The sequence below is a fragment of the Plecotus auritus genome (assembly GCF_963455305.1).
Source record: "Plecotus auritus genome assembly, chromosome: 5".
Lineage (NCBI taxonomy): Eukaryota > Metazoa > Chordata > Mammalia > Chiroptera > Vespertilionidae > Plecotus > Plecotus auritus.
The window spans coordinates 109,899,371-109,926,408 of NC_137776.1; the positions used below are offsets into that span (position 1 = coordinate 109,899,371).

At 41.6% G+C, this 27,038-nt stretch overlaps 1 protein-coding gene across 6 annotated transcripts in view; it reads right to left on the bottom strand.

Annotated features, from left to right (window-relative positions):
* Positions 1–25,121, bottom strand: part of ZNF169 (zinc finger protein 169) — a 42,412-nt gene extending 17,291 nt beyond the window's left edge. For 3 of the 6 annotated variants that reach the window (XM_080668731.1, XM_080668730.1, XM_080668735.1), the window contains exons 1-3: positions 25,024–25,121; positions 22,873–22,902; positions 14,266–14,352 (exon numbers count right to left, since the gene is read on the bottom strand). In XM_080668731.1, coding sequence (XP_080524857.1) covers positions 14,266–14,298 — 33 coding nt within the window. In that variant the 5' untranslated portion in view covers positions 14,299–14,352; positions 22,873–22,902; positions 25,024–25,121. Of the gene's footprint in view, positions 1–35; positions 1,444–14,265; positions 14,353–18,453; positions 18,480–22,872; positions 22,903–25,023 lie in introns of those variants that run through there. The other 3 variants (XM_080668734.1, XM_080668732.1, XM_080668733.1) reach the window with 3 other exon arrangements.
* Between the last annotated feature and the right edge of the window lie 1,917 nt (positions 25,122–27,038).

Below are 27,038 nucleotides of genomic sequence, written 5' to 3' on the forward strand. Positions count from 1 at the left end.
TTCCATGAAGAAGAATACGGTACACATTTATTGTTAAATGAAAATAAAGGAAATTTATTACCTGTATACGGTACGGTAGTACAGTAGTTGTCAACACAAACCAGACAAACTGTGAATCCTACAGTATCAAGAATTTACTCATTTATTCAATGACAATCATGTCATCATCTTCTGGAACATCATCATAACAATCCAGTTCCTGAATTTCCTGGTGAATTTCTTGTGACTCCATTTCTTTCAGAATCAGTGGACCAAATCTCTCATGTTTAGCAATAGCACTGTCTTTAAATGAGTACTTCTTGTCAAGGTAGCCTGCTCGCAGTGCATTTGCAATGCAACTGTCAGTGATTTTCTCCCATGAATTCTTCACCCAAGTCACAACTTCTTGCAGTTTAGGTTTCACAAAGTTTCCACACTGATTTCTCTCCATTCTATTTTCAATGTAGTCATTAATTTCCATGCGCAAATTGTCTTTGAATGGCTTGTTTATTGCAATATCAAGAGTCTGGAGATAGGCCGTCATTCCTGCGGGAATCATTATCTGATCTATTTTTCTTTCATGAAGAAATGTCTTCATGTCTTTAGCGCGGTGAGTGCTGGCTGCATCCCAGACTAGCAGACCTCTTTGGCTCCCTCGCATAACAAGCGGCAGCATTAAATCGACCCACTTCCTTATAACTGCTTGTGTGGCCCAGGCTTTTTCAGTTTCAAGAATAAAAACGCCCAAAACACGTTCAATCTTTTCCTTCTTGCTCTTAGAAATGATTAAAGGTGGGATTTTAGTGCCATCCAGACGAATTGCCAAAAGACAGGAAACACGTGCACTTTCGTAAGCAGTGGAGGGAATGTACGCCAAGGAGGCACCCCGCTGTTCAATTGTTGTTTGAGATGATTGGCCCATAAACACTGCAGTTTCATCCATAGCAATCATGTTGGAAAGATTGTATTTAGAGAAGTCAGCATCATCAATAAAGGACTTGAATGCAAGTGCTCGCTTAATAACTTGAGTATCTTCCAACCTAAACAATGTTGTAGATCTTCTTAAAGACAGTTCACTTCGCTGAAGGAAATTATCCAGCCAGTGTTGTGATACTTTGAAGTCTTTGGGGGCTATGTCAAACTGTGGTGCCATTGCAAGGGCAAATTCTTGAATCTGAGCCCTATTCACAACCAAAGCCTTTGCTCTCCTGTCAACAACCCATTCACAGATCAGGTCTTCCAGCTCGGAAAATAATGGTTGCCGACCTGATCCACACTTGTGCTTTTTAGCATTTCCCTTGTCCACTTGTTCAATGAGGTTACCATACTCTGCTCGCCATTTTTGGACCAATTGGATACTCAACATCTTCTCTTTGCAGAAAGCAGTAAGATTTTGGCCCCAAGAGTCTTCCATGATTCCTTTCTTGTACTCCACGGAGTAGCTTTTTCTTTTTGCGCTCATTTCTAGGGGTAAAAAAAGGAATTGGGGTATCAAGGTGGGAGGGGGATCACTCAAAATGATACAGGGGGGATCAGAGGGGGGAATCAAAATGGCACAGGAGAATCAGAGGGGGGATTACCATTTTAGTAACCCCTTTTGATCCTCCTGTGTCATTTTGATTGTCCCCTCTGACCCTCCTGTGTCATTTTGATTGTCCCCTCTGATCCTCCTGTGTCATTTTGATTGCCCCCTCTGATCCTCCTGTGTCATTTTAAGTGATCCCCCTCCCCCCACCCCTGTGCCACTGAACACCTTCACCAGACATCCCCCCTACCCCTTTATCAGACATTTACCCCCTGGGGCCTGCCTGGGGACTGTCACTGGTCTTGCTGGGGCCTGGATCTGGGCTGGAACAGGGTCTGCCACCGACTGAGAACCTTCAGTCATCATGAAGGCGGCCGCGAGCATCAGGTAGTGTCACCAGAGACAGACCAGCACTCACCACCTTCGCCGCGTCCTGTCCGCTCTGATCCTCCTGTTCTTCTACATGCATCTGTGAAAGTCTCCTCCTCTCTCCCGCCCCGCGCTCACCGCTCACTCCAACCTCCACTCCGCCTCCACACAGCAGTGACGTCAGGACTCCGCATAACGTCACTGGTTGCTAGACACCATTTGGGGCGGCCCTAGCAACCAGTTTACGGTAAATTAATTTTCATTCTGAGACAGAGCCTGGGGGCCTTATTTTTGGGGGGATGCCTTATATTTCACTCAGAAGGAAACCTGTAAGTAGGTCTTATTTTCGGAGGATGTTTTATTTTCGGGAAAGCCGGTAGATGAGACCCATAGATCCTGCTTCTAACCTGAACCCTGATGCCATGTGTCAACACAATAAACCCCCTGCCCACGTGGCTAGTAAGTCTATTTAGGAGTTCTCTGTTCTGCTCTGCTGATCTCTATGTCCGTGGCACTGTCAAAAACAGTGTTGATAACTGTAGCTATACAGCAGGCCTTGAAATCAGCTAGTGTGATTCCTCCAACTTCATCGTTCATTTTAAAGGTATTTTAGCTATTCTAGGGCATGTGCCTTTCCATATAAATTTTAGAATAATCTTATCTATAGCAACCAAAATAAGTCACTGGAATTTTGATGGGATTTGCATTAAACCTGTGTATCAATTGGGGGAGAACTGACATCTTTACTACGTTGACTCTTCAAGTCCATGAACTCATGTTCTTTTGATTTCTTTCATCAACATTTGGGGTTTTCAGCACACAACTCCTATATGTGTTTTAAGAATTTCTTCTTTTTAAAATTGTATTTTTTGTTTCAGTGGCTATATGTTCATTGTTATGATACAGAAGTACAACTGTTTGTATGTTTATCTTGAATCCTGCAACCTGGCTGAACTCACTTGATAGCTCTGAGTATTTTTTCTCCAAGGTCCCTTGAGATTTTCTACATAGAAAATTATGGCATCTGCATATGGGGACAGGTTTATTTCTTCCCTTAGAATCTGTCTGCATTTCACTTCCTCTTCTTGCCTTTATTGTAGCACTTCTAGCACATGAATGAATAAGAGTGGTAAGAGCAGACATCCTTGTCTTGTTCTTGATATAAGGAGGGAAACTATATCTCCAGCATTAGGAATACTAAGATACCACATCACACTCACCAAGATACCAAAGAAACAGAAAATAATAATTTTTTGGCAGGAAGTAGATAAATTGGAACCTTTGGGCATTGCTAGTGATAAAAGTAAAATTGTGTTTTCTATGGAAAAGAGTTGGGCATTTCCTCAAAAACTTAAACATACAATTTACTCTAGGGTCCAACAAAGAACTGAAAGCAGGGACTCAAACACCAATGTCCATAACAGCATTATTCACATTTGCTCAATTATGTACAGATAATTGTACATTATTCAGCCTTAAAAAAGGACATTCTGGCCAAAACCGGTTTGGCTCAGTGGATAGAGCGTCGGCCTGCGGACTGAAAGGTCCCGGGTTCGATTCCGGTCGAGGGCACGTACCTTGGTTGCGGGCACATCCCCAGTGGGAGGTGTGCAGGAGGCAGCTGATCGATGTTTCTCTCTCATCGATGTTTCTAACTCTCTATCCCTCTCCCTTCCTCTCTGTAAAATATCAATAAAATATATTAAAAAAAAAAGGACATTCTGATACATGCTAAATTATGGATTAACCTTGAAGACATTATGCTATAATAAAGAGAAATAAGCCAGTCACAAAGGGCAAATATTGTTTGATTCCACTATAACAGGTACATAGAATAGGCAAATTCATAGAGACACAAAGTAAAATAGAGGTTTCCAGTAACTGGGAAGAATGAGAAACGGGGGGGTTACTGTTTTAATAAATAGACTTTCACTTTGTGAAGATGAAAAAATTTTGGAAATGGAGAATGACAGTTGTACAACACTGTGAATGTACTTTATGCAACTGAACTGGACAGTAATTCCTCACTTAACATTCTTTATAGGTTCTGTGACTTTCAGCAAAATGATGTATCATGAAACCAATTTTATCATAGGCTAATTAATTGATATAAACCAGTGTTAAGTTCCTACAGTATCTCATCATTACAACAAAATGACATTGAATCAAAACACATTATTCAAGGACCTGATATATATTTCAGAATCGTTAAAATAAGAAATTTTGTTATATAAATGTTAGCAATTAAAAATTAGCTCTAGCCCTGGCTGGTTTGGCTCAGTGGATAGAGCGTTGGCCTGTGGACTGGGGGGTCCCGGGTTCGGTTCCGGTCGGGGGCGTGTGCCTTGGTTGCGGGCGCATCCCTAGTGGGGGGTGTGCAGGAGGCAGCTGATCGATGTTTCTCTCTCATCGATGTTTCTGGCTCTCTGTCCCTCTCCCTTCCTCTCTGTAAAAAATCAATGAAATATATATATTTTTTAAATTAGCTCTAGAATTATTGTAGATGTCCCTACAAAATAGAGCAGTTGCCATCTGTTACTACTGTTCTGTGCTTTTCAGAAATGGTTGCTAAATTTTGTCAAATATTTTTACTGCATCAACTGATATAATCATGTGGTTTTCTTCTTTAGTCAATATTGTGGGTTACATTAATTGAGTTTCAAATATAGATCCAGTTTTGTATCCTGAAATAAATGGTCCTTGGTAATGGCATATAGTTACTTTTACATATTTTTTAATTCAATTTGTTAATAATTTAAGGATTTTCATGTCTATATTCATGAGAGATGTTGATCTCCAGTTTTAGATTTCTCTGTTGTCCTTGTGTGCTTTTGATATCAGTTTAATACCTGCCCCATAAAGTGAATTGGAAAGTGTTCCCCTCGCTTTTATTTTCTGGAAGAAATTACATAGCATTGGTGTTAAGCCTCCTTTAAACATGTGGCAGAATTCCACAGTAAAATCACCTGGACCTATAGATTTCTTATGTGGGAGTTTTTAAAGTACAAATTGGACTTCTTTAAAGTTATAGGGCTGTTCAAATTATCTATTCCGTATCGGGCAAGTTAAGGTAGTTTTTGTTTTTGAAGAAATAGGTTCATTTCATTGAAATTTTCTGATGGCTAGAGTTGTAGTAATATCCCTTTTTAAATTCTTGACACTGGTAATTTGTGTCTAATCTCTTTTTCTTAGTCTTGCTCAATGTCAATTTTGTTTTCAAAGAAGAAGCTCTTCATCTTTTTTCTCTATTCTTTTTATTTTTTCAATTTTATTGATTTCTGCCTTTATAATTATTTCCTTCCATTTGTTCACTCAGTTCATTTTGCTCTTATTTTTGTAGGTTCGTAAGGAAGGTTTTGGTAAGGTTCTTAAAGTGGAAGCTTAGATGACTGACTTAGGACATTTTCTGTTTCTAACATACACATTTCTTTAGTGCTATAGGTTTTACCCTCGGAGCTCCTCTAGCTGCATCTCACACAGTCTGATAATATTGCATTTCCTTTTCATGTATGTTTTTATTTCCCTTGAAACTTGATTTTTTTGATTCATGGATTATTCCTTCTAGTGTGTTATTTCTTTTCTAAGTGTTTAGAGATTTTTCTGTGAACTTCCTCATATTGATTTCAAGTTTGATTCCATTGTGGTCAGAGAACACACTTTTGTATGACTTCAATTTTTCAAAGTTTGTTACAGTAAACAAATTTTTATTTTGTATTGTGTTGTTTTACAGCCCAGGGTATGTCTATCTTGGTATATGTTTTTGAGGGCACTTGAAAAGAATATGTACTTTGTTACTGCTGGGTGGAATGTTTTGTAAATGTTGATTAGATTCTGTTGTTTGATGGTGTTGATAAGTTCTTACTGATTTTGGGTCTACCTATTCTATCTTTGACAGAAAGATATTTATGTCTTGAATTGTTGATTTATTCATTTCTCCTTTCAATTTCCTGTTCTCCTATTTGAAGCTCTGTTATTTGATGTGTATACATTGAAGACCATAATGTCTTCCAGGTGAACTGACCCTCTGTGTCTGATAACTCTCCTTGCTTTGAAGTCTACCTAACCTTGTATTCATATAGTCACTCCTGGTGTATTTGATTAATGTTTACATGATGCACCTTTTTTATCCTTGTGTTTTAACCTGTCTACACTGTATTTGAAGTTTCATTTAGATAGCACATATGATTGTTGTTTTAATCCACTGTGCCAGTCTCTCTTTCAGTTGATGAACACTCTAATTTTGTTTCTCAGTTTTCTTTCTTTTTTAAAATTCTTTATTGTTTAAAGTATTACATGAGCCTCCTTTTTCCCCCATTGACCTCTCCCCACCACCGCCTCCCCCAAGCACAAGCCCTCTGTCTGCGTCCATTGATTTTGTTAATATGCATGCATACAAGTCCTTTGGTTGATTTCTTACCCCTCCTCCCCACCCCCTGCCTTCCCTCATAAGTTGGACAGTCTGTTCGATGCTTCTATGTCTCTGGTTCTATTTTTGTTCATCGGTTTATGTTGTTCATTATATTCCACAAATGAGTGAGATCATGTGAAATTTATCTTTCTCTGACTGGCTTATTTCGCTTAGCATAATGCTCTCTAGTTACATCCATGCTGTTGCAAATGGTAAGAATTCCTTCTTTTTTACAGCAGCGTAGAATTCCATTGTGTAGACGTACCACAGTTTTCTAATCCACTCGCCTGCTGATGGGTACTTAGGCTGTCTCAGTTTTCTTATTACTGACTTCTGGTGGGTTACTTGAGCTTTTTCAAAAATTTAATTTTGATTTACCTATAATGTTTTTTAGTATCTCTCTTTGTATAGCATTTTTAGTAGTTGTTCTAGTAGATACATTATGTATACATAACTTATCAATCTCCTGCTCATGTCATTTTACCAGTTTGAATGAAATATAGAAACCTTACTTCCCAAAACATCTTCTTACCCTTCCTACTTAAAATGTAACTTTCTTAAGTACTTCCTTTGTATACATTTAGAATCACATCAGGCCATGTAATTATTTTTGTTTCAACCACCAAAATTACTTTAGAAAACTCCTGTATAGGAGGAGTGCCTCCTGTATTTATCCTATTTTTCCTTCCTGTGTTCTTTTTCATCCTGAGTGCATCAAGGGTTCCTAAGACCACCCTTAGGTTTGATGTTCATTACGAGGAATCACAAGACACACCATATAGTTGTACGCAGGGCTGCAGTTACAACAAAAGGACACAAAGCAAAATCCACAAAGGGAAATGGTAGGAGAAACAAAGTCTGGAGGAAACCAGGAACTAGCTTCCAAGAATCCTCTCCCAGTGGGACACACATGCACACTTGTCCTCCAACAAGGACTTGTGACAATATGTGTTAAATGTTGTCTAACAATAAAATTCATGAGAGGCTCAGTATTCAACTTTTTAAATAGGAGCTGGCCCAGAGGCACCCTCTGCCTAGCACATATTATAAATCGAGGTCCCAGAAGGAAAGCAGGTGTTCAGCATAAACGAACCCACTGCATACTTTTAGGCCCAGTAAGCCATTCATATCAGTTCTGGGAACGTTGCCAACCCTCCTGAAATGCAAGGTCCTGATGCAACCAGAGGATGATCTAGCCCAGTGGTCGGCAAACTCATTAGTCAACAGAGCGGCGGTTTGCCGACCACTGATCTAGCCAACAGGACTTTCTATGGATAGAGGTATCAAGCCTGAGAATGTTCATTCTTTTCTGCGCACAGATGTTCCAAGGTTTCCTCTTTTATTGTTTCCATTTGTTAATATAATTGCCTTTATTCATTCTCCTGGAAACAAATTCCCAGTTTCTTTCATCTGTGAATTTCCTGATCTCCCCCTTCACTCGTGAAAGATATTTTCATTTGGTGCAGGACTTGGCATTAACAATTCTTTCCTTTCAGCTCCTGAAAAACACTGCACCCTTTCCATCTAACCTCTGTGGTTTCTGATGAGAAATCCACTACCATTCTAACAGTTTTTCCCCCAATGAGAAAAATGTGGAGTTTTTTTCTGGCTCCTTTCAAGGTGTTTTCCTGATTTTTAGTCTTCAGAAGATTCATTATAATGTGTCTTGGCATGGATTTCAGTGGGTTTATCATGTTTGACATACACTTGGCTTTATGAATCTGTAGGTTTACATCTCTTGCCATATTGGGGGGATTTGCAGCCATTGATTCTCTAATACTTTTTCAACCCTGTCCTCCTTCATTTCTTCTCCAGAACTACAATGGTACACATGTTAGATATTTTGTTATATTCCCACAGTTCATGAGACTGTTCATTTTTTCTTCAGTATATTTTCTCCAAGTTGTACAGATTGGGTAATTTATATTGTTCTACCTTCTGTTCACTGATTTCTGTTCTCTTGAATCTGCTACTGAGCTTTTCTTCAGGTATGTATTTTTCAGTTCTGAACGTTCCATATGCCTATTCATTATAGTTTATTTCTAATATTATGCCATTGTTGTCTGAGAAAATGCTTGATATGATTTCAATCTTTTTGAATTTGGGGAGACTTTGCTTGTGACCCAGTATGTGGTCTATTTTTGAAAATGTCCCATGTGCACTTGAGAAGAACGTATATTCCGTGGCTTTGGGGTGAAATGCTCTGAAGATGTCAATTAGGTCCATTTGATCTAGTGCGTCATTTAGAATTGCTGTTTCTTTGCTGATTTTAGGTCTAGAGGATTTATCCAGTGATGTCAGTGGTGTATTAAAGTCTCCTACTATGATTGTATTGTTGTTGATCTCTCCCTTGATATCTTCTAGGAGTTTTTTTATGTATTTGGGAGCTCCTGCATTGGGTGCATATATGTTTACCAGAGTTATATCTTCTTGTTGAATTGCTCCCTTTAGTATTATGTAGTGGCCTTCCTTATCTCTTGTTATGGCCTTTACTTTGAGGTCTATTTTATCAGAGATAAGTATCGCAACCCCAGCTTTTTTCTCATTTCCATTTGCCTGAAAAATGTTTTTCCATCCCTTCACTCTCAGTCTGTGTGAATCCTTTGCTCTGAGGTGGGTCTCTTGTAGACAGCAAATATATGGGTCATGTTTTCTTATCCATTCAGCTATCCTATGTCTTTTGATTGGTGCATTTAATCCATTTACGTTTAATGTTATTATTGACAAGTACATGTTTGTTGTCATATGTTTCCTTAGTGTTTGTGTTTCTTTTTGCCTTTCTCTTTCTTCTTTTTACAGCAGTCCCTTTACCATTTCTTGCATTGCTGGCTTGGTAGTGATAAACTCTCTTAGCCCTTTTTTGTCTGTAAAGCTCCTGATTCCACCTTCAATTTTGAATGATAGCCTTGCTGGGTATAGTATTCTTGGATTCAAACCCTTGCTTTGCATCACTTTGTATATTTCATTCCATTCCCTCTGGCCTCGTGTGTTTCTGTTGAGAAATCAGTTGATATTCTAATAGGAGATCCCTTGTAGGTAACTTTCTGTCTCTCTCTGGCAGCCTTTAAGATTCTTACTTTGTCATTAGTGTTCGCCAATTTAATTATGATGTGTCTTGGTGTCGGTCTTTTGGGGTTCAACTTGTTTGGGACTCTATGTACTTCTTGGACTTGCATAGTTTTTTTCTTGCCAATATCAGGGAAGTTTTCTGTCATTATTTCTTCAAACAGGTTTTCTATTCCTTGCTTCTCTTCCTCTCCTTCTGGTATCCCTATTATTCTAATATTGTTTCGTTTTGTGTTGTCCCAAAGATCCCTTAGGCTCTCCTCTTGCTTTTTAAGTCTTCTTTCCAGTTGCTGCTGTGTTTGTGTGTTTTTTCCTACCTTGTCTTCTAATTCGCTGATGCGGTCCTCAGCCTCTTCTAGTCTACTGTTTAAGCCTTCCAATGTGTTCTTTATTGCAGCTATGTCATTCTTCATCTCTTCTTGGTTTCTTTTCATGTTGGTGACATTCTCATTCAGCTCCTTATAGTTCTCATTGAGTTGTGTGTATTTGTCATCCATCCGTTTAAACATCCTTATAACCATTACTCTGAATTCTTTCTCTGTTAAGCTGCTAGCCTCAATTTCATTTAACTCCCTTTCTGGTGATTCCTCTTTTTCTTTCCTTTGGGAGTTGCTTTTTTGTCTCCCCATGTTTTCCTATAATGTTTTAATTGTAGATCCAATTGCTTTGCTACCCAGGTTCTTTTGGTGATGGTGCTACTGGTGTAATCTCTCAGTTCTCCTGGGCTTGGTAATCTAGTGTAGCTCCCTACTTGAGCTATTTGGGTTCTCTTGATGTAGGCCTGCGAGCTTGAGAGGCACAACTGTGGTGTCTAGAAGTCAGCAGCCGTGGAGGGGAGTATCCCAATTTTTGCTGTCTTGCACCCTTAATTGAAATCACGCGTGCCCAGTGGGGACTCACAGTGGCACCAAGGAACTGTCTGTCGGGGTGATATGGCTCAGGGGAACTGCACTCTGGAAAGGTGTGACTGTGATGCCCAGAGTTCTGTAGTTATGGGGTGGGCAGACTCAGCTTTCACTGCTGCACCTGTGGTGGATAGGCGCTTACTCCCAGTGGCCGCTCACAGGAGCACCCGCGGTAAGTTTGCCAGCGAGGCACACTGAAGCACTCTGAAGGGCCCTGGCAGTGTAGCTGTGTAATTGAGGTGCCTAACTTCTAAAGATTTCTCTTTAGGGCAGATCCTATGGCCTCAGGGAGTATTCAGATTCCATGGTGTTAATCAGTGTGGGATCTGGGTGTGGCTATATTGGTTGCCTGGAGACTGGAGGGAGGGGCTATCTCTCAGGAGAAAATGGCAACAGGGCCTAGATATGACTCAGCACCAGACTCGCTTCCCCCTCTCCTGGACCATCCGCTGCCTACTCTCCCCAGATTCCACAACCCCACTCCCTCTTCTGCACCTCAACCACAGGTAAGCGTCTGTATCCTAAAGGTCCTACGAACCAGGTTCAGTGGAGAAAGGCGCAGGCCCCAGCGCGAGGAGGAACCAAGTCTCTGCAAGTTCCTTTCTTGCCGGCACTGCGCGGTCTGGCAGCTCTTCAGGGCTGCCTTAGAGCTCAGATCCCAAATCCAGACTCCAAGGTCTAAAATTCCCTACCTCCCGCAGTCCCGTGGACCCCCCCCCCCTTTTTTTTTTTCAGTCAGACGCTTTGCCTGTCCTCAGAAACGCGGCTTGGCGCTATGTAGTTTCTCCCTGACCTTCTGGGCTCAGAGGTCTGGCAGATTTACCTTTATCGGGGGGATCTCTGCCCATCCCGGCTGCAAACTGTCTCACCAGCTGCGCCTCCTTTGCCAATTCGGGCTGGGTTCCACTCATTTCAGCTGCTCCCTCTATCTGCTCCGGGACAAGGCTCAGGACACGTCCGTCTATTCTGCTGCCATTTTGTCTCCTCCCATATGCCTATTCATAATAACTTCTGTTTCTTTGCAGAAGTTTTCTAGTGTTTCATTTATCTTAAGTGTGTTCTTTTAGCTGTGGATATCCAGCTGTCCAATTGAATGGACTTGGTATTTTTCCAACTGAATGGACGTAGCACCCTTGCCAAAAATCAGCTGACTATATATGTGAGGATTATTTGTTCTGAGATCTCAATTCTACTCTGTCATCTACATTTTTATCCTTTTGGCAATACAACAGTTTTCTAACTGTTTGTAGCTTGGCACTAAGTATTGAAATCAGCGAGTGTGAATCCTCCCATTGTTCTTTTTCTTTTTTAACTGGTTTTGGCTATTCAGGGTCCTGTGAGATTCCAAATGAATTTTAGGACAGGTTTTTCTATTTCTGCAACACACACATACACACACATACGGGATTTTGATAGGGATTGGATTGAATCTATAGATCACTTTCACTGCTGCTGTCATCTTAGCAATATTGTCTTACAATCCATAAGCATGGGGAGACTTTCCACTGATTTAGGTAATCTGTAATTGCAGCAATGTTTTGTAGTCTTTAATGAGCAAGATTTTGCTTACTTGGTTAAATTCACTGCTGGGTATTTTATTCTTTTTGATGCTATTATAAATGAAATTTTAAAAAATTCTTGTTTAGATAGTTCACTGGAAATGTATGAAAATACAACTGACTTTTGTATGTTGATTTTATATGCAGAGTTTCACATTCACTGTATTCATAGGTTTCTCTCTACCCCGAGGAATTTTTGCTTGTGGATTCCCTGACACTTGTTGTAAATTTTGACTAAAGGTTTCTCCACAGTCATGAGATCTGTGGGGTGCTATGGGTTGACTGTGTCCTCCCAAAATTCTTATGTTAAGCCCTAACCCCCAATGTGTGTATATCTGGAGATATTGATACCATTGTAATTAACCTAGTTATTAACAACAGGAAAGGAGCAAAAGGGACAAACAAGAACAATTGCATAGTCCTCTGCAGGTCTATAGCCAGCTTTTTTGGGGTTTCCCCTCCCTGCAAAGCCAAATATTATAGGTATGTCATTTGGGCAGCTTCACCAGGAAGCTAAAGCTTTACACTCCCCAGGGAGCCACCAGCCTATTCCCCACAGATCAGTGGGGGACGGGACTAGACAGGGAGAATAGACACATGCCCAGTAAAGTTGGGGTGACATCGGGAAGGAACTTGCCTATCATTCTCACCTGAGAACAGGTCACTGGTCAGAATGGGTGTGGCTGTTGCAAGGGTGCTAAACAATTTAAAGAATCCTAAAACATGTAATTTCTATGCCTCAAATAACAAATAGCAAAACAAACCCCTTTGGTTCTTTCATTCTTTCAAAATTAGTTAATATTTGGTCTTTTTATGAAACAAGTGTGTTGAGTGCCTGACACTCTTCCAGGTATGGAAACTACACCTTAAAAACTAACCCACTCTGATGCTCTTACCTGGTATCAACTTTTCACGAGGAAGCGAATCAAAGGGAAAATTGTTGGTCACAGACAGAATTAAGTTCAGGGTATGCTAAGGGTCCCATGGGAAATGGCAGAGTAGGTATGGGGAAAGTAAGCTGGTACAGCATTTCATTTTGGCCAAGAATGCTTCTCTTATTAACACTATAAATGATAAAGTGAAACGTACAAAGGAAAAGTTTCCCTCTTACATTAGGGAACATTCTGAATTGTATACACTATATACACATTTTTTTCTCAAAGGTATAAAAGATTTGACAATTGAGGGACACACAGCTCTCAATGATGTCTGATAACATCAAAACCAGATTTTTAACTTATACAGTAATAGGCAAATATCTACCATATGAGCCCAGTATTAACATGAAGTTTAGATCATCTTGCAAAAAAAAAAAAAAAAAATCTGCCTTCTTTATAGAACAGGCAATACAAATCTGAATGAGCACAGCTGACGCTACGTTGAGTTACTGGTGTAACCAGCACAGAGTGCCCACAGCATCTATTCAGGTGGCCAGTAAATGTTAACTGCATCTGATTATGACAAGCTCCCATACTGCCTGAGAGATTAGGACATCTTTATATCCATTCCATTATATATTTCCAAATCCTTGATTTCAACATGGCAAACTCTTTCTCAAAATCCTTCAAAGCCCATCTTGCTCCAAGTTCAAGTCCATACTCCTCAGCCTGGCTTTCAGGAGTCTGAACTGTCTCCATCCAGGCTCAGAGGAGATGAGGCAAAGCCTTCAGGGGCCGGGCAAGTAATGAGTGAGTGAAGCAGGCACTCGGCCTTGGGGCGAAGGGGCACGACTACACAGTGGAGATGCTGTTTGTCTCCAGCCACTAGCCATCTGCCCAAGAGTGTAGCTGTAGGACAGTGGGAAATAATCTATTCTCAGAGAAGTTGGCAATCCAGACCTTTAGGTGTAATCTTCCAATTTGTGGAAACTCATTTAAATATAAAGCATGGGTCCAGTCAAACTAAATCTATCTGAGTCACAAACAAAAACAGTTCAGCACCCTTCCCTCTACACAGAAAAATGATGTGACCCAAGGTCACTGGCAGCTCCAAGCTTCCCATATGGTGAGTCACCCAGACTGAGACACACTATGCTTCCAGTCTTTTGCAACAGAAATTCCTTTCCTCAGCTCTTCAACTTGCCAAGTCCATGGGGGGAGGGGGGGAGGCGGAGGAGGCATAGTCACTTCCTCCCTCGACAGCTCTTCAACTTGCCAAGTCCATGGCGGGGAGGCGGAGGAGGTACAGTCACTTCCTCCCTTGACAGCGTTCCTCCACTTTATTAGGCCCTGGGAGTCACTGGGCACTTAAGCACGAATGTCCAGTATTTTTAATTTAACTGCAATCTAAGTTTGCTACTTGGTGAATTCCTGAGTCCTGAATGAAAAGGCTCCAGGAAAGATGGGCCACACTTCCAAGGTCAGGGTTGGGTATTGCCTAATACTAGCAAGGTATTAGGACAAGAAAAGGCGATGGGGCCATCTGCAAGAGCTGGAAAGAAATTTCAGGACTCACCTTATCCCTGGTTGTCAGGAGCCCTGGAGCCATATTCCTGGTCGCTGAGTGCTCTTCCTAGAGAAGAGTCAAGTGGCACAGGCAGAGCTGGGGAAAGAGAAGAGCAGTGGAGGGATGCTTAGAAGGGAGGTCCCATCTAGCATCCCAGTTCAGCCCGAGTGAGGGGAGGTATGGAAGGCAGTAGCTCACCCTTAACCAATGTCCTGTAAATAGGGCCCCAGAGCTGGGCCACCAGTGGGCTCAGCCCCAATGCCTGCTTAAGTGAAGCCCACAGCAGCTGGTAAAACTTTGTCACTGTGCAGACTCAATTAAGAGGAAAGGGCCTCAGAGTGGCCACAGGTGAGCATTCACATTGAGAAATAAAGTGACTATCATAGTGAAAACAGAAGTTCCGCATCCACGTCTGCCCTGAGGCTAAAGGTCAGGACCCAGGAAATTAAAAATAGAGGCTTCACAGAATGCAGATTTGGGGGGAGACTTGAAGCAGGGTGGAAGACATAACCTTATTTCAACCTCCCCTCCACTTATATCCAAGATTAGCTTCCCAAGAATTGAAATATGTCTTGATTAAGAATGGGCAGTCGGCAAATGGCCCAGATCTTCAACAAATCAATTTCATAAAGAAGTTTTTAATAGGAGAGATTTTTCTTAATACCAAGCTGCATATGAGATAAACCACTCATCAGATGTCATGTATAGGCCTTGTTTGCACAAATGAACATTTTGGGGACTATGAATGACAACTGGGTATTAAATTATGTTAGAGAATTAATGTGAATATTATTTGGTGTGATCATGATATTCTAGATATAGAGAAAATGAGTCAAGAAATGCAGTCGAAGTACTGAGAGGTGAATTGACATATTTGTAATTTTCTTAAAATGTAAAGCCTTCAACAAGTTAATAGCAGAGGCAGGAAGGGAGAGAAAGGGAGTGTGAGCTGGAGTGTACAAACACTCTTATGAAATTAAAGGAAGATGAGGAGACATTGATCCATGCAAGGTGAGGGGACCTTTGTTTAGACTTCTTTTAAAAATATTTTTCCATTGATCCTTAGAGAAAATGGATGGGAGGGAGTAGGGAGGGAGGGAGAGAAGTAACAGGGAAGGAAGGAGAAATATCTATGTGAGGGAGACACATTGACTGGTTTGCCTCACTCATGTGCCCTAACTGGAGCCAGGGATTGAACCTACAACTGAGGTACATGCTCTTGACCAGGAATTGAACCTGTGACCCTTCTGTCTGCAGACCAATGCTCTAACCAATGTGCCAAACCAGCTAGGGCAACATTTAGACATTTTTGAGGCAATCATGGAAATCTGAACACTGACTAGATATTAGATGGCATTAAGTAATCAGTATTAATTTTATTAGGCTTAGGATACGAATGGGCTATGCCCACTGTCTCTCCACCTCTCACTAGGAGGGAGGCCTGTCCCATGTGGGATACCATCGCCCATCCCCTTCTGAAGAGCCTAAGTGACCAAACGACTGAACGACCCATCGACTGGTTGCTATGATGCACACTGACCACCAGGGGGCAGACGCTTAATGCAGGAGTTGCCCCCTGGTGGTCAGTGCACTCCCATAGCCAACCTCCTGCGGTCCCTCCCCCTGGTTGGCCAAACCTCCCACAGTTCCTCCCCAGATCGGCCCAATGTGGGGGCGGTCCAGCCAGCCAACCTCCCGCGGGGATGGGGAGGGTTGGGGGGGAGGGACCGTGGGAGGCTGGCCGGCTCCCCGATTGGCCCCAATTGCTGGCCAGGCTGAGGGATCCCACCTGTGCATGAATTCATGCACTGGGCCTCTAGTGCTTAAGTAAAGAGTGCAAAGTCTACAGTTAACATCATATTTAATTATGAGAAACTTGATGCTATCCTGCTAAGATCAGAAACAAGATTAGGATGTCTGCTCTCAGCACTCCTATTCAATATCACACTAGAATTCCTAGCTAATGTAAGAAGACAAAAAAAGGAAATAAAAGATAAACAGATTGGGAAAGAAGAAATAAAATCGCCTTTGTCTGCAGATGACCTGATTGTCTATGTAGCAAATCCCAAAGAATAAACAAGAAATTTCTGGAACAAGTGATTACATCAAGATTGAGGATACAAGGTTAATATACAAAAGTCAACTGCTTTCTTATATACCAGCCATCAACAAATGGAATGTGAAATTAAAACCACTAGGACATTTCTATTAACTCCCAGTAAAGTGAAATACTTAGGTATAAATCTTTTAAAAAAAATTGTATGAGATCTAGATGAGGAAAACTACAGAACTCTGCTGAAAGAAACCAAAGAAGATCTAAATAAATGGAAAAGGATAGTCCACATCATGGAAAGAGAGACTCGGTATTAAAGATGTCAGCTCTTCCCAACTTGGTCTATACACATTCAACAAAACCATCATCAAAATCCCAGCAACTGACTTTGAGTATATTAATAAAGTGGTTCTAAAGACTATATAGGAAGGCCAACACAATACTGAAGAAGAACAAAAGCAGAAGACTGACATAACTGGATGTCACAACTGACTATAAAGCCACGGCAAAAAAAATAAAAATATATATTGGTAGTTAAAAAATAGTCATGGGGATGTAAGTTTAGCATATTGCAATACTACGTATGGTGCCAGGTAGGTACTGGAAATATCGAGGGGACCACTTTGTAAAGCATATGATTGTCTAACCACTATTCTGTACACTTATAACTAATACAAAATAATACTGAATGTAAACTGTAGTTGAAAAAAATTAAAAACAGATAAAATAATAAACAGAATTAAATGATGAACACAGAAATATACCCACACAGATAGAGTCAACTGATCTTTGACAAAGGAGCAAAGGAAATTCAATGGAGAAAGGATTGTCTTCTCCATTAATGGTAGCACTGGAATAACTGAACATTGACATGCCAAATAATAAATAAATAAGAATCTAGACACAGATCTTACACCTTTCACAAAAATTAACTCAAAGTGGATCACATACCTAAAGATAAAATGTGAAACTATAACTCCTAGAAGATAACATGGGAGAAAATCTAGGTGACCTTGGGTGTGTCAATGTCTTCTCAGATAGGACACCAAAAGCACAATCAATGAAAGAAAAAAATTGGTAAGTTGGATTCTGTTGAGATTAAAACCTTCTGCTCTGTAAGATACTGGTAAGAAAATAAAAAGTCAAACCATAGATTAGGAGAAAATGCCTGAAGAAAAAAATGACTGAGTGAAAAAAAGAAAAAAATCATAATCAGAGTTAAGAAACTCACTATGCTTCTCAGTAAATGAAAAAACAAACTGACAGTAAATAGTAAGGAAATAGAAGGTTTGAAAACACTATCAAGCAGTATTGATCTTATTTAAATTTATAGAACACTAAACCCAAGTGCAGAAGTACACACAGACTCTTCACAAGGTAAATGACATTCTGAGGCATATAAAACAAGTCACCAATTTCAAAGGACTACATTTAAAGAGTATGTGCTTTGCCCAAGATGGAATAAAAGTAGAAATCAGTAACAATGAGATATCTAGAAAGACCTCCATAATTAGAAATTAAGCAATACTGATCTAAAGGAGATATGGATGAAAACAAATATTCCAAGAGACATGAAGAAATGTTATGAACTGAATGATTCTAATAAATACATGTCAAAACATATCACAACTAACCAAATTTGTGGCATGGAGTTATGAGCTGTAGTGTGTCCCCTATCGAATTCATATGTAAAAGCCCTCATCCCCCAGTACTATAGAATGTGACTATATTTAGCTATAGGTTGTTTAAAGAGGTAATTAAGTTAAAATGACATTATTAAGGTGGGCCTTAATCCAATATACTGGTATCCTTATAAGAATTTGAACAGAGATTTCCAAAGAGAAGATGATGTAAACACAGGGAGAAAGCCATCTACAAGCCAAAGAAAGGCTTCAAAGGAAACCAATTTTGCTAAAACCTTGATTTTTAACTTCTAGCCTCCAGAATTGTGAGAAAATAAATTTCTGCTATTTAAGCCACCCCGTCTGTGGTGCTTTGTTATGGCAGTTCTAGCAAACTAATACAACAGCTGAAGCTGTTCTTAAAGGGAAAGTTATATCCTAAAATCAATGTACCAGAAAAGGAGACATTTTTTAATTAAAAAAAAAAAAATTAGCTCACACCTTTATTTTTTAAATACTCACCCAAGGATATTTTTTTCCATTGATTTCTAGAGAGAGTAGAAGGGAGAGAGGAGGGAGAGAGAAAGGCAAAAAAAAAACATTGACATGAGAGAGATACATTGATTTGTTGCCCCCCGCAAGTGCCCCTACTGGGGCTGGGGAACCTGCAACCGAGGTAGGTGCCCTTGAGTGCCTTTGACCAACACTAATCACTGAGCAAAACAGGCAAGAACCAGCTCACATCTTTTAAGAAGCTAGGAATGAAGACAAAACTTTAGCAAGGAGATAATAAGTAATAAACAGGAAAAAAATCAATAAACTATAAAGGTTATTAAGAAATAGGTTGATTATTTGCAATTATTAAAATTGCTAAGACCCAGGCCTAAAACTATAAAAAGGAAACAGGGAAAATGGAATGACAATGTAATGGTCAATAACACCAAAAGCACATATAGGCAAATGAGACTAAGCTTAAAAGCTTCTGTGCAGCAAAAGAAACAATACAGTGTAAAGGTATAGTACAGAATGGGTCAAAATAGATGCAAGCCATATACCATATACGGGGTTAATATCCAGAATATTAAAAGCACTTCTACAACACATTAACTAAAAAAAAAAAAATAACCTGACTAAAAATGGGCAAACTACTTGAATAAACATTTCGGGCCAATAGCACATGAAAAGATGCTAAACATCATAAATTATCAGAAAAATGCAAATCAAAATCACAATAAGATAATCTCTAGTCCAACAGGAGTGATTCAGTGGTTGAGCTTCAACCTATGAACCAGGAGGTCACGGTTAGATTTCCAGTCAGGTCATATGCTCAGGGTGCAGGCTCAATCCCCAATGGAGGATATGCAGAAGGCAGCCCATCAATGATTCTCTCCTATCATTGATATTTCTATCTCTCCCTCTCACTTCCTCTCTGAAATCAATATATATATATATATATATATATATATATATATATATATATTTAAATATATTTTATTGATTTTTTCAGAGAGGAAGGGAGAGGGATAGAGAGCTAGAAACATCGATGAGAGAGAAACATCGATCAGCTGCCTCCTGCACACCTCCCACTGGGGATGTGCCCACAACCAAGGTACATGCCCTTGACCGGAATCGAACCCGGGACCCCTCAGTCCGCAGGCCGACGCTCTATCCACTGAGCCAAACCGGTTTCGGCTAAAAATATATACTTTTTTAAAAAGATACCATCTCTACCTGTTAGAATGGCCATTATAAACACACACACACACACACACACACACACACACACACACACAGGAAATAAGTTTTACAAAGAACGTGAGAAAAAACCCTGGTCGACTGTTGGTACAATTGTAAAATGATGCAGCCACTATGGGAAACAGTAGGGATGGAGGTTGCTCAAGAAATTAATAATAGAAGTATCATATGATACATTAATCCCGCTTCTGGATATATACCCAAAGAAATTAAAAAACAGGATCGTGAAGAGATATTTACATACACATGTTAGCCAAAGTGTGGAGGCAACCTGAATGTCCATCAAAGGGTGAATGGATAAAGAGAAAGTAGTAAAAACATAAAATAAAATATTAGTCATTCAGCCTTAGAAAATAAGGAAATCCTGCCTTTTCCTGGATGAACCTTCAGGGCATTATGCAAAGTGAAATATGTCAGTCATAAAGAGACAAATGTTGCATCATTCCACTTCTATGAGGTATCTAAATTATAATAAATTAAATTAAATGGAATTCCAAAAAATAATCAATGAAGGCAGAAGTAATAACACAGGAAGAAAAAATAGAGGAAGCAAATAGAAAACCAACAGTAATAGTAGAGACCTAAATCTAACCATATTGATAACTACATTAAATAACCCACCAATTAATTGAAAAGCACAGACTGTCAGATTGGAAAATAAAGCAAGGCCCTACCGTATGCTGTCTACACGAAGCACACTGTAAATATAGACACGGCTCAGGTAAATATGGAAACAGACATAGCATGCACACAGTAAGCATAAGAAGTTAGGAGTGGTAATATGTCAGACAAAGTATATTTCAAAACAAAGGGTGTTACCAGAGACACAAAGACATGTTTCATGATAATAAAGGAGTCTATTCATCAGAAAATATACTAAAGGCATTTAAATGTATATGCATTTTATAACGGTGCTTCCAAAATATATGAAGAAAAAAAAACACAGAATTAATGGAGAAACAGAAAATTCCACAATCCTACTTGAAGAATTTAACACCTTGTCACAGTAGTTGCTAAAATAATGAAACTATTGCTAAATAAATTGATAAAAATAACTAAACAATTAGAAAATAAAAGATCTGAACATAACAATCAAGCAACTTGAGCTAACATAGTATTAGAACAACACCCAACAACTACAGAATATATTCTTTTCAAGGACCCAGGGCACATTCAGCAAGGCAAGATATATACGAGTACACTGGGTCATGAAATAACTCCCAACTTACAAGGGCTGACACTGTACATACTTTGTCTTTGACCTGAATGGAATTAAATAAGAAATAAGTAATAATAAGTTATCTAGAAAAATCCCAAAATATCTGAAATTAGACATTGGATGGAGAAAAACTGCATTTATCAAGTATAGACCATTTCCTTGATGACTTTTTCTTTTTTAATCCTCACCCGAGGATATTTTTCCATTGATTTTTAGAGAATGTAAGAGAGAGGGAAAGACAGAGAGAAATATCGATGTGATAGAAACACATAGATTGGTTGCCTCCTACACGAGCCCTGATCAGGGCCTGGGCCAGGGAGGAGCCTGCAACCAAGGTACATGCCCTTGACCAGAATCAAACCCGGGACCCTGCGGTCCGCAGGCTGACGCTCTTTCCACTGAGCCAAACTGGCTAGGGCTCTCTTGATGACTTTCATTAAAAATGGGAGCAGAGAGATGAGGCAATAAATGAAGAAATCATGACCCTCCTCTGCTCAAAACCCTGCAGTGGGTCCCGGACCAAAGCTCCACACCTCTTACCTTGCCACCCACAGCCCTCCCAAATAACAGCCCAACCCCCTTTCCCACTTGAGTTTCCATCACTCCCCCCACAGATGTCACTTTCCAGGCAGAAAGGATAACCCCTCATTATCCTCACATCTGGGTGCCAAGCAGTGACCCAGGAGGAGCCAGGAGCCAGACAAGGTCCCTCAGAGAACTATCTCAACCAGCGAGACAGTCAGACCATCGGAATGCACCAGGCAAGCCCTCAAGTCCTCACGTACAAGTGCTCTGGGAATAATTCTGCCAGAGAACATTCAGAAATATTTGCATTGGAGAACCATCTCAGCCAGTTAACAAGGGTGAACGTGTGAAGCATAAAGGCATGAGGGAATAAAACCGCATGGATTGGAGTAGATCACCCTGTGGCTGTAAACCAGAGTTTAGTTGGAGTGAAGGGTGACAATGATTCTTGAAAGGCTCTTTGGTGAGTTCCGAATGGATACTCACCATCACCTAACACACTCTCCCTGAGCACTCACTGTGTGCCCTCACCCCTTCCAAAGATCACCTTTCTCCCTCCAACCCAGACATTGCTATTAGGCCCTATTTTACTGATGGGAAATAGGGAGGGACATCGAATGAGGGCAGATGCCCAGGGTCACAGAGTCAATACTAGTGGAGCCCCAGAGTCTGACTTCAGAACCCACAATAAAGAGAGGAGGACCTTTTTGTAACAGGAAGTAGATGAACTGGAACATGGGAGAAGACAATATGCTGAGGAGAAAGGAGAAGAGGAGAAAGAATGGGCAAGACTTAACAGCTCATCAGATTACTGGGAAATCTGGAAAACTCAAGGAGGCAAGAATCCTGAGGTCATGCAGTCTGTGCCAAGAGGTAGAATCCTGCCACTGAGATGGCAGGGGCAGAATGGGTGAGAAGAGTGCAGGGGCATTCAGAAGGCAGACTCCCAATAGTGTCCTGCACGTGCCCCTCACCTGGGCTGTTGAGAGCAGGCTTGAACTGCAGCAATGCATTTTGTGACAACTGAGGAAACGGAGCACAGCCTGAATATTAGATGGCATTGATAAATTGGGGTTAATTTTGTTGGGTATATATATGTGTGGTATAAAGCTTATTTTCTTTAAAGTCCTTATACAAAAGAGATGCATGCTGAAGTATTTACCCGTAAAGTATTATCTGAGATTTGCTGCAAAGTACTTCAGCAGAGAAAACTACGACGAAGAGCAAAATGTTGACAACTGCTGAAGCTGAGCACACAGGTGCTCCCACAGTATTCTCACTACTTTGGCTTTATTGTCAGATTTCCATAATTTTAAATTTAATAACCCATCTCCCTTCACATCCCCAAAAGTAGGAAAAAAAAAACTTAAAAGAAGAGGGATATTACAAATGCATATAATTTATCTTCTGGGAAGGAGCACGCAGAATTTAGTGTAACTTACTTAATAGTCACAGTTTCTTCCATCTTCCTCCTAAAGAAAAATAAAAACTTCTTTTATTATTTGGCAAGAGTCAAAAAGTCTTTATGCCCTTGGAAGAAAATATGACTGGCAGTCTCTAGGTACAAACAGAGAAAAACAAATCTAAGTGACCCCTCCTGAACCCCAGCCAGCCCCATGGCTAACCTATGCCTCTAACTACTATTCCTTGGTTATACAAAATGAAAGTTCAGAGGCATTTTAAAAAACAAGGACTATTAAACCTTTAGACTGTTGTGTTTTCTTCTGTGTTTTTAGTTTTAATTAGTTGCTATCACTCTAACACTTACATAATAGTCTGGGTTTGTACCATCTCTTTAAAAAAAAAAAAAGGAGAGGGGATAAACTAAAAATACTGGCTGGTCTGATTCTGATTCCTGCCTTCTGTTAGTGTCATTACTATCATCAACAGAAGTTAATGTCATTAGGGACTGGGAAAAAGGATCAGGAGAAAGGGAACAAATGTTCTATCTTTATCACATTAGATGCATGAGAGACAAATTTGAAAGGTAGAGCACCTGCTTTTACATTTTCATTAAAACTTTGAAAGTTAAAAAACGGCTGGCTCCAAGGTAAAAGTTATTATACCATTTCCCTCTCTATAAAATGAGAATTCTACTACCTAATGTACAAGGCTGGCTGAGGAAATAAACTATGCAGTGCACAGAATCAAACACTACTTCTCACCATCTTTGGTTAGCCAGGGCTCTGAGGCCCAGAGAACAGTTGGGTCGGGATGAGTGCCCTGGAGAAGTTGGGAAGCCCCTGGGAAACCACCTGCAGCTCTGAGCCACAGAGGAAAACTACACACCAGGTACCAGGGACAAGCAAAGCAAGCAGCCCTCTGTTATGGGCAAAAGCACTACAGGAACACAGGGGAGTGCTGCCCACCTGAGAAGGGGCTGCCAGGCCCCCACACCTCTTCTCCCCACCCTAACAGGCAATCCCCCTGGATATGGGGGGAGCATGGGGTGCACCAGGGCAGACTTGAGCAAGAGAGAGGCAACTCCAGCCAAAGGATTCTCTCCCAGCCCAGAGGGCAGGCTGGAAACCCCCACGCTTGCAGGGGGGTCCTCTTCACTAAAGTATCAGAACCAGGAAGCTTTTATGTCCCTACAGAGGCAAGGGGTGGGTTTTAGCAAAAACCTGCTCTGAGCTCATGTCAACACTTAGCACGACATCATCTTCTATGTGCCGGTGGAGTTTAGCAAACGCACAAATAACGTTCCTGAGCACTTAGCATGTGCTAGACGCCAGTTTCACCTTTTTCCACAATGAGGACAGATTCCGTGAGAAAGGGGCGCACCTGGATCTGAACTCTCCCTACAGATGCAGGATGGCAGGCCTCTAATAGGCTCCTGGGTAGAGACAACGCCCAAAGAGACGCACACTTGCAGATTTGGGGGGAGAGGACAGGTTCTGGATGTTAAATAGTGAATCTGAGCGATGAATCCATGGAACCTCATGGCCACATCTAGGCATGCTTGCAATGTTTTCATAATGAAAAGTTGCAAATAAGAACTTAAGGATAGATTCTTACCGCCTCCCCCTCCCTCGTCTCCTATAATTCAGGGGTCAGCCAGCCGCCCGTGGGGTTTGCGGGAGGTTCCCTACCCATGGGGTCCATTTCACTTATTCTACCCCAGGCTCTTGGAAGGGCCCCCGCACCGGCGGGAACCATGCGGACACAGGGAAGCCCCACGCAAGCAGGAATACTGACCCCGCCAGGACCCCAACCTCCCCGCAACGTCCTGAGGCCGCTAACAGAGTCGCTTGGCCTCAGACGCCCCACCCCAAATAAGTCTGCAAGCCAACGCTTCTCCCAAACCCGGGTCCGCGGGGCCAAGCAGCGCCTCCACCAGCACGGCGGGCACCACCCGGCCGCGCGCTCCATGAATACCCAGAAGGAAGCCCGAGCCGCAAACCCACAGCTCTAGGCACGTCTGCTCCCCAAATCACCCGTATTATTCCAGGCCCCAACAGGACAGGACGCTGGGACCCCAGCCCCCTACCCCGCCCTGAGAAATCACACCTCTGGGCCAGGGCGACACTTCCCAAGTTTTCCCTTCCCAGGTTTCCCGACTGTCCTTCCCCTGAACTGGCGGCCGAACCTACCTCGCCCACCACACGCCCGGAGAACAGTCACCACCGCCAAGCTACTCCCAAGGGGCGTGTGGGTCGCTCCCCACACTGTCCCAGGGCGGGACTACAATACCCAGAATGCCCTGGTGCTGGAACTACGCTACCCATAGTGCCCCGGGGCGGTAATACAATACTCAGAATGCCCCGGGGCAGGGAACTAAGTTATCTGCACTATTCACAAGATCCCATGTCAGGACTACACCTCGCTACCCACACACCAACCCGCCCGCCCTCACAGCCCCACTGGACTTGGACCTTCAGCCATGGTCTCAGGTAGATGCCCTCTCATCTGTCAGAATTAAAGCCACTCGCGCTCCGGGACAAATAGTGAAAAATCAGACAAGTAAAATCAAACTGACTTGGGGTGCATGAGAAGGGCGGTTCAAGTGAGCACTAAAATCTTTCTTTTTTTTAAGTTACAGGGTCTTTGTAATTTTTGTTTAATTTATTTTTAAAAGATGAAAAGGTGTTAGTTGCCTGGATGTGTACTTGTCCTCCAGCCTGCGGATTGACCCAGGTTTTTACATTTAAATTAAAGCACATAATGAATGAACTAGTAACAAATGCCAAAGGTACTGGCATTTTTCTTTTTTAAAGAGAATATTAAGAAGTTTGTTTTAAGAAAAATAGAGGTGTCACAGAATTAGTCCAGACAAGTATACTAAACAAAAACAGTCAAACAGCAACCCTCAGGAGTGAAAATCACAATCCCCAAAGTCTTTGTTGTCTGAAATACCAACAGACAAAATTACAATATATAAAGAAACAATGTGGGGGGCGGAACCAAGATGGCGGCATAGGTAAATACCTGTACTTGCTGCCTCTCACAACCACATCAAAATTACAACTAAAAGACAGAACAACTATCATCCAGAACAGTGGGAAAGCTGTCTGAGTGGAAGTTCTATAACTAGAGGTAAAGAAGAAAGTGCATTGAGACTGGTAGGAGGTGCAGAGGCATGGAAGGGGCTGGCACCCAGGTGCGCTATTTTTTTTAATTAGGAGGGAGATACAAACTCCTGTTCCGGGCAAGACTCAGGGGGACCCAGGCACATATGGGGAGAAACTGGACTGTTTGGCATTGGAACAGGAACGCAAGGGCAGCTTTCTTTCAGTCAGAGGTGTGCGCAGTTGTCATTGTTCCTGCATGGGGAACTCTCCAGTGCAGGGCTGACTGGCAGCCATTGCTGTTTGCTCCACCCTGGTGATTCTCTGAGACCCTGTCCCACCCAATTTATAACCCCACCCAAGCTGTGTGCAGCACCTTTTGTATATGAATGGCCTGTCCTTTCTCAGCCTAAAATTTGTCAAACAGGCAGCAGCTAGGTCAGGGAGCCCCAAAGCAATCAATCCGGCAGCAGCAGCTTGCCTTGCTACACAGCTGGGCCTTGTATGGGCATTTCCAAACCTGATACAAAGAGGAGGAATCTTCAGGTTCCTCTGTAGCTCCTGCTGGGTGACCCCCAAGCAGTGGCTGGCTTTGTACCTCCTTGGAGATTCAAGAGCCAGTGTATCCAGTGGTCAGTGTGAGACCATACCAGATTACAACTCTTCACATTCATAAGTGACACACTCAAGGGGCAGACTCAGTGAGCACCAAAGCCCCACTGAAGCAAGTCCTGCCCCATAAGGGTGTCTCCTGCACAGCAGCTCTTCCATTGTAGACACAGCCGGTCCTCACAGCAAATAGGCCTGGAGGTCAATTCCTCCCAGTGATATCAACAGCAATCAAGGCTTAACTACAACAAGACTGTGCACACAGCCAACAAAGGGGTGCACCAAGAGTGTCCACCTCAGGTGACTGGGGAGGCTGAGCCACTGGGCCCTATAGGACACCTACAACACAAGGCCACTCTATCAACTCAAGGAGACTTAGTGGCTACCCAATACATAGAAACAAACACAGGGAAGCAGCCAGAATGCGGAGACAAAGCACATGTCACAAATGAAAGAAATGGATGAAAGCAAAATATGGGATATAGAGTTCA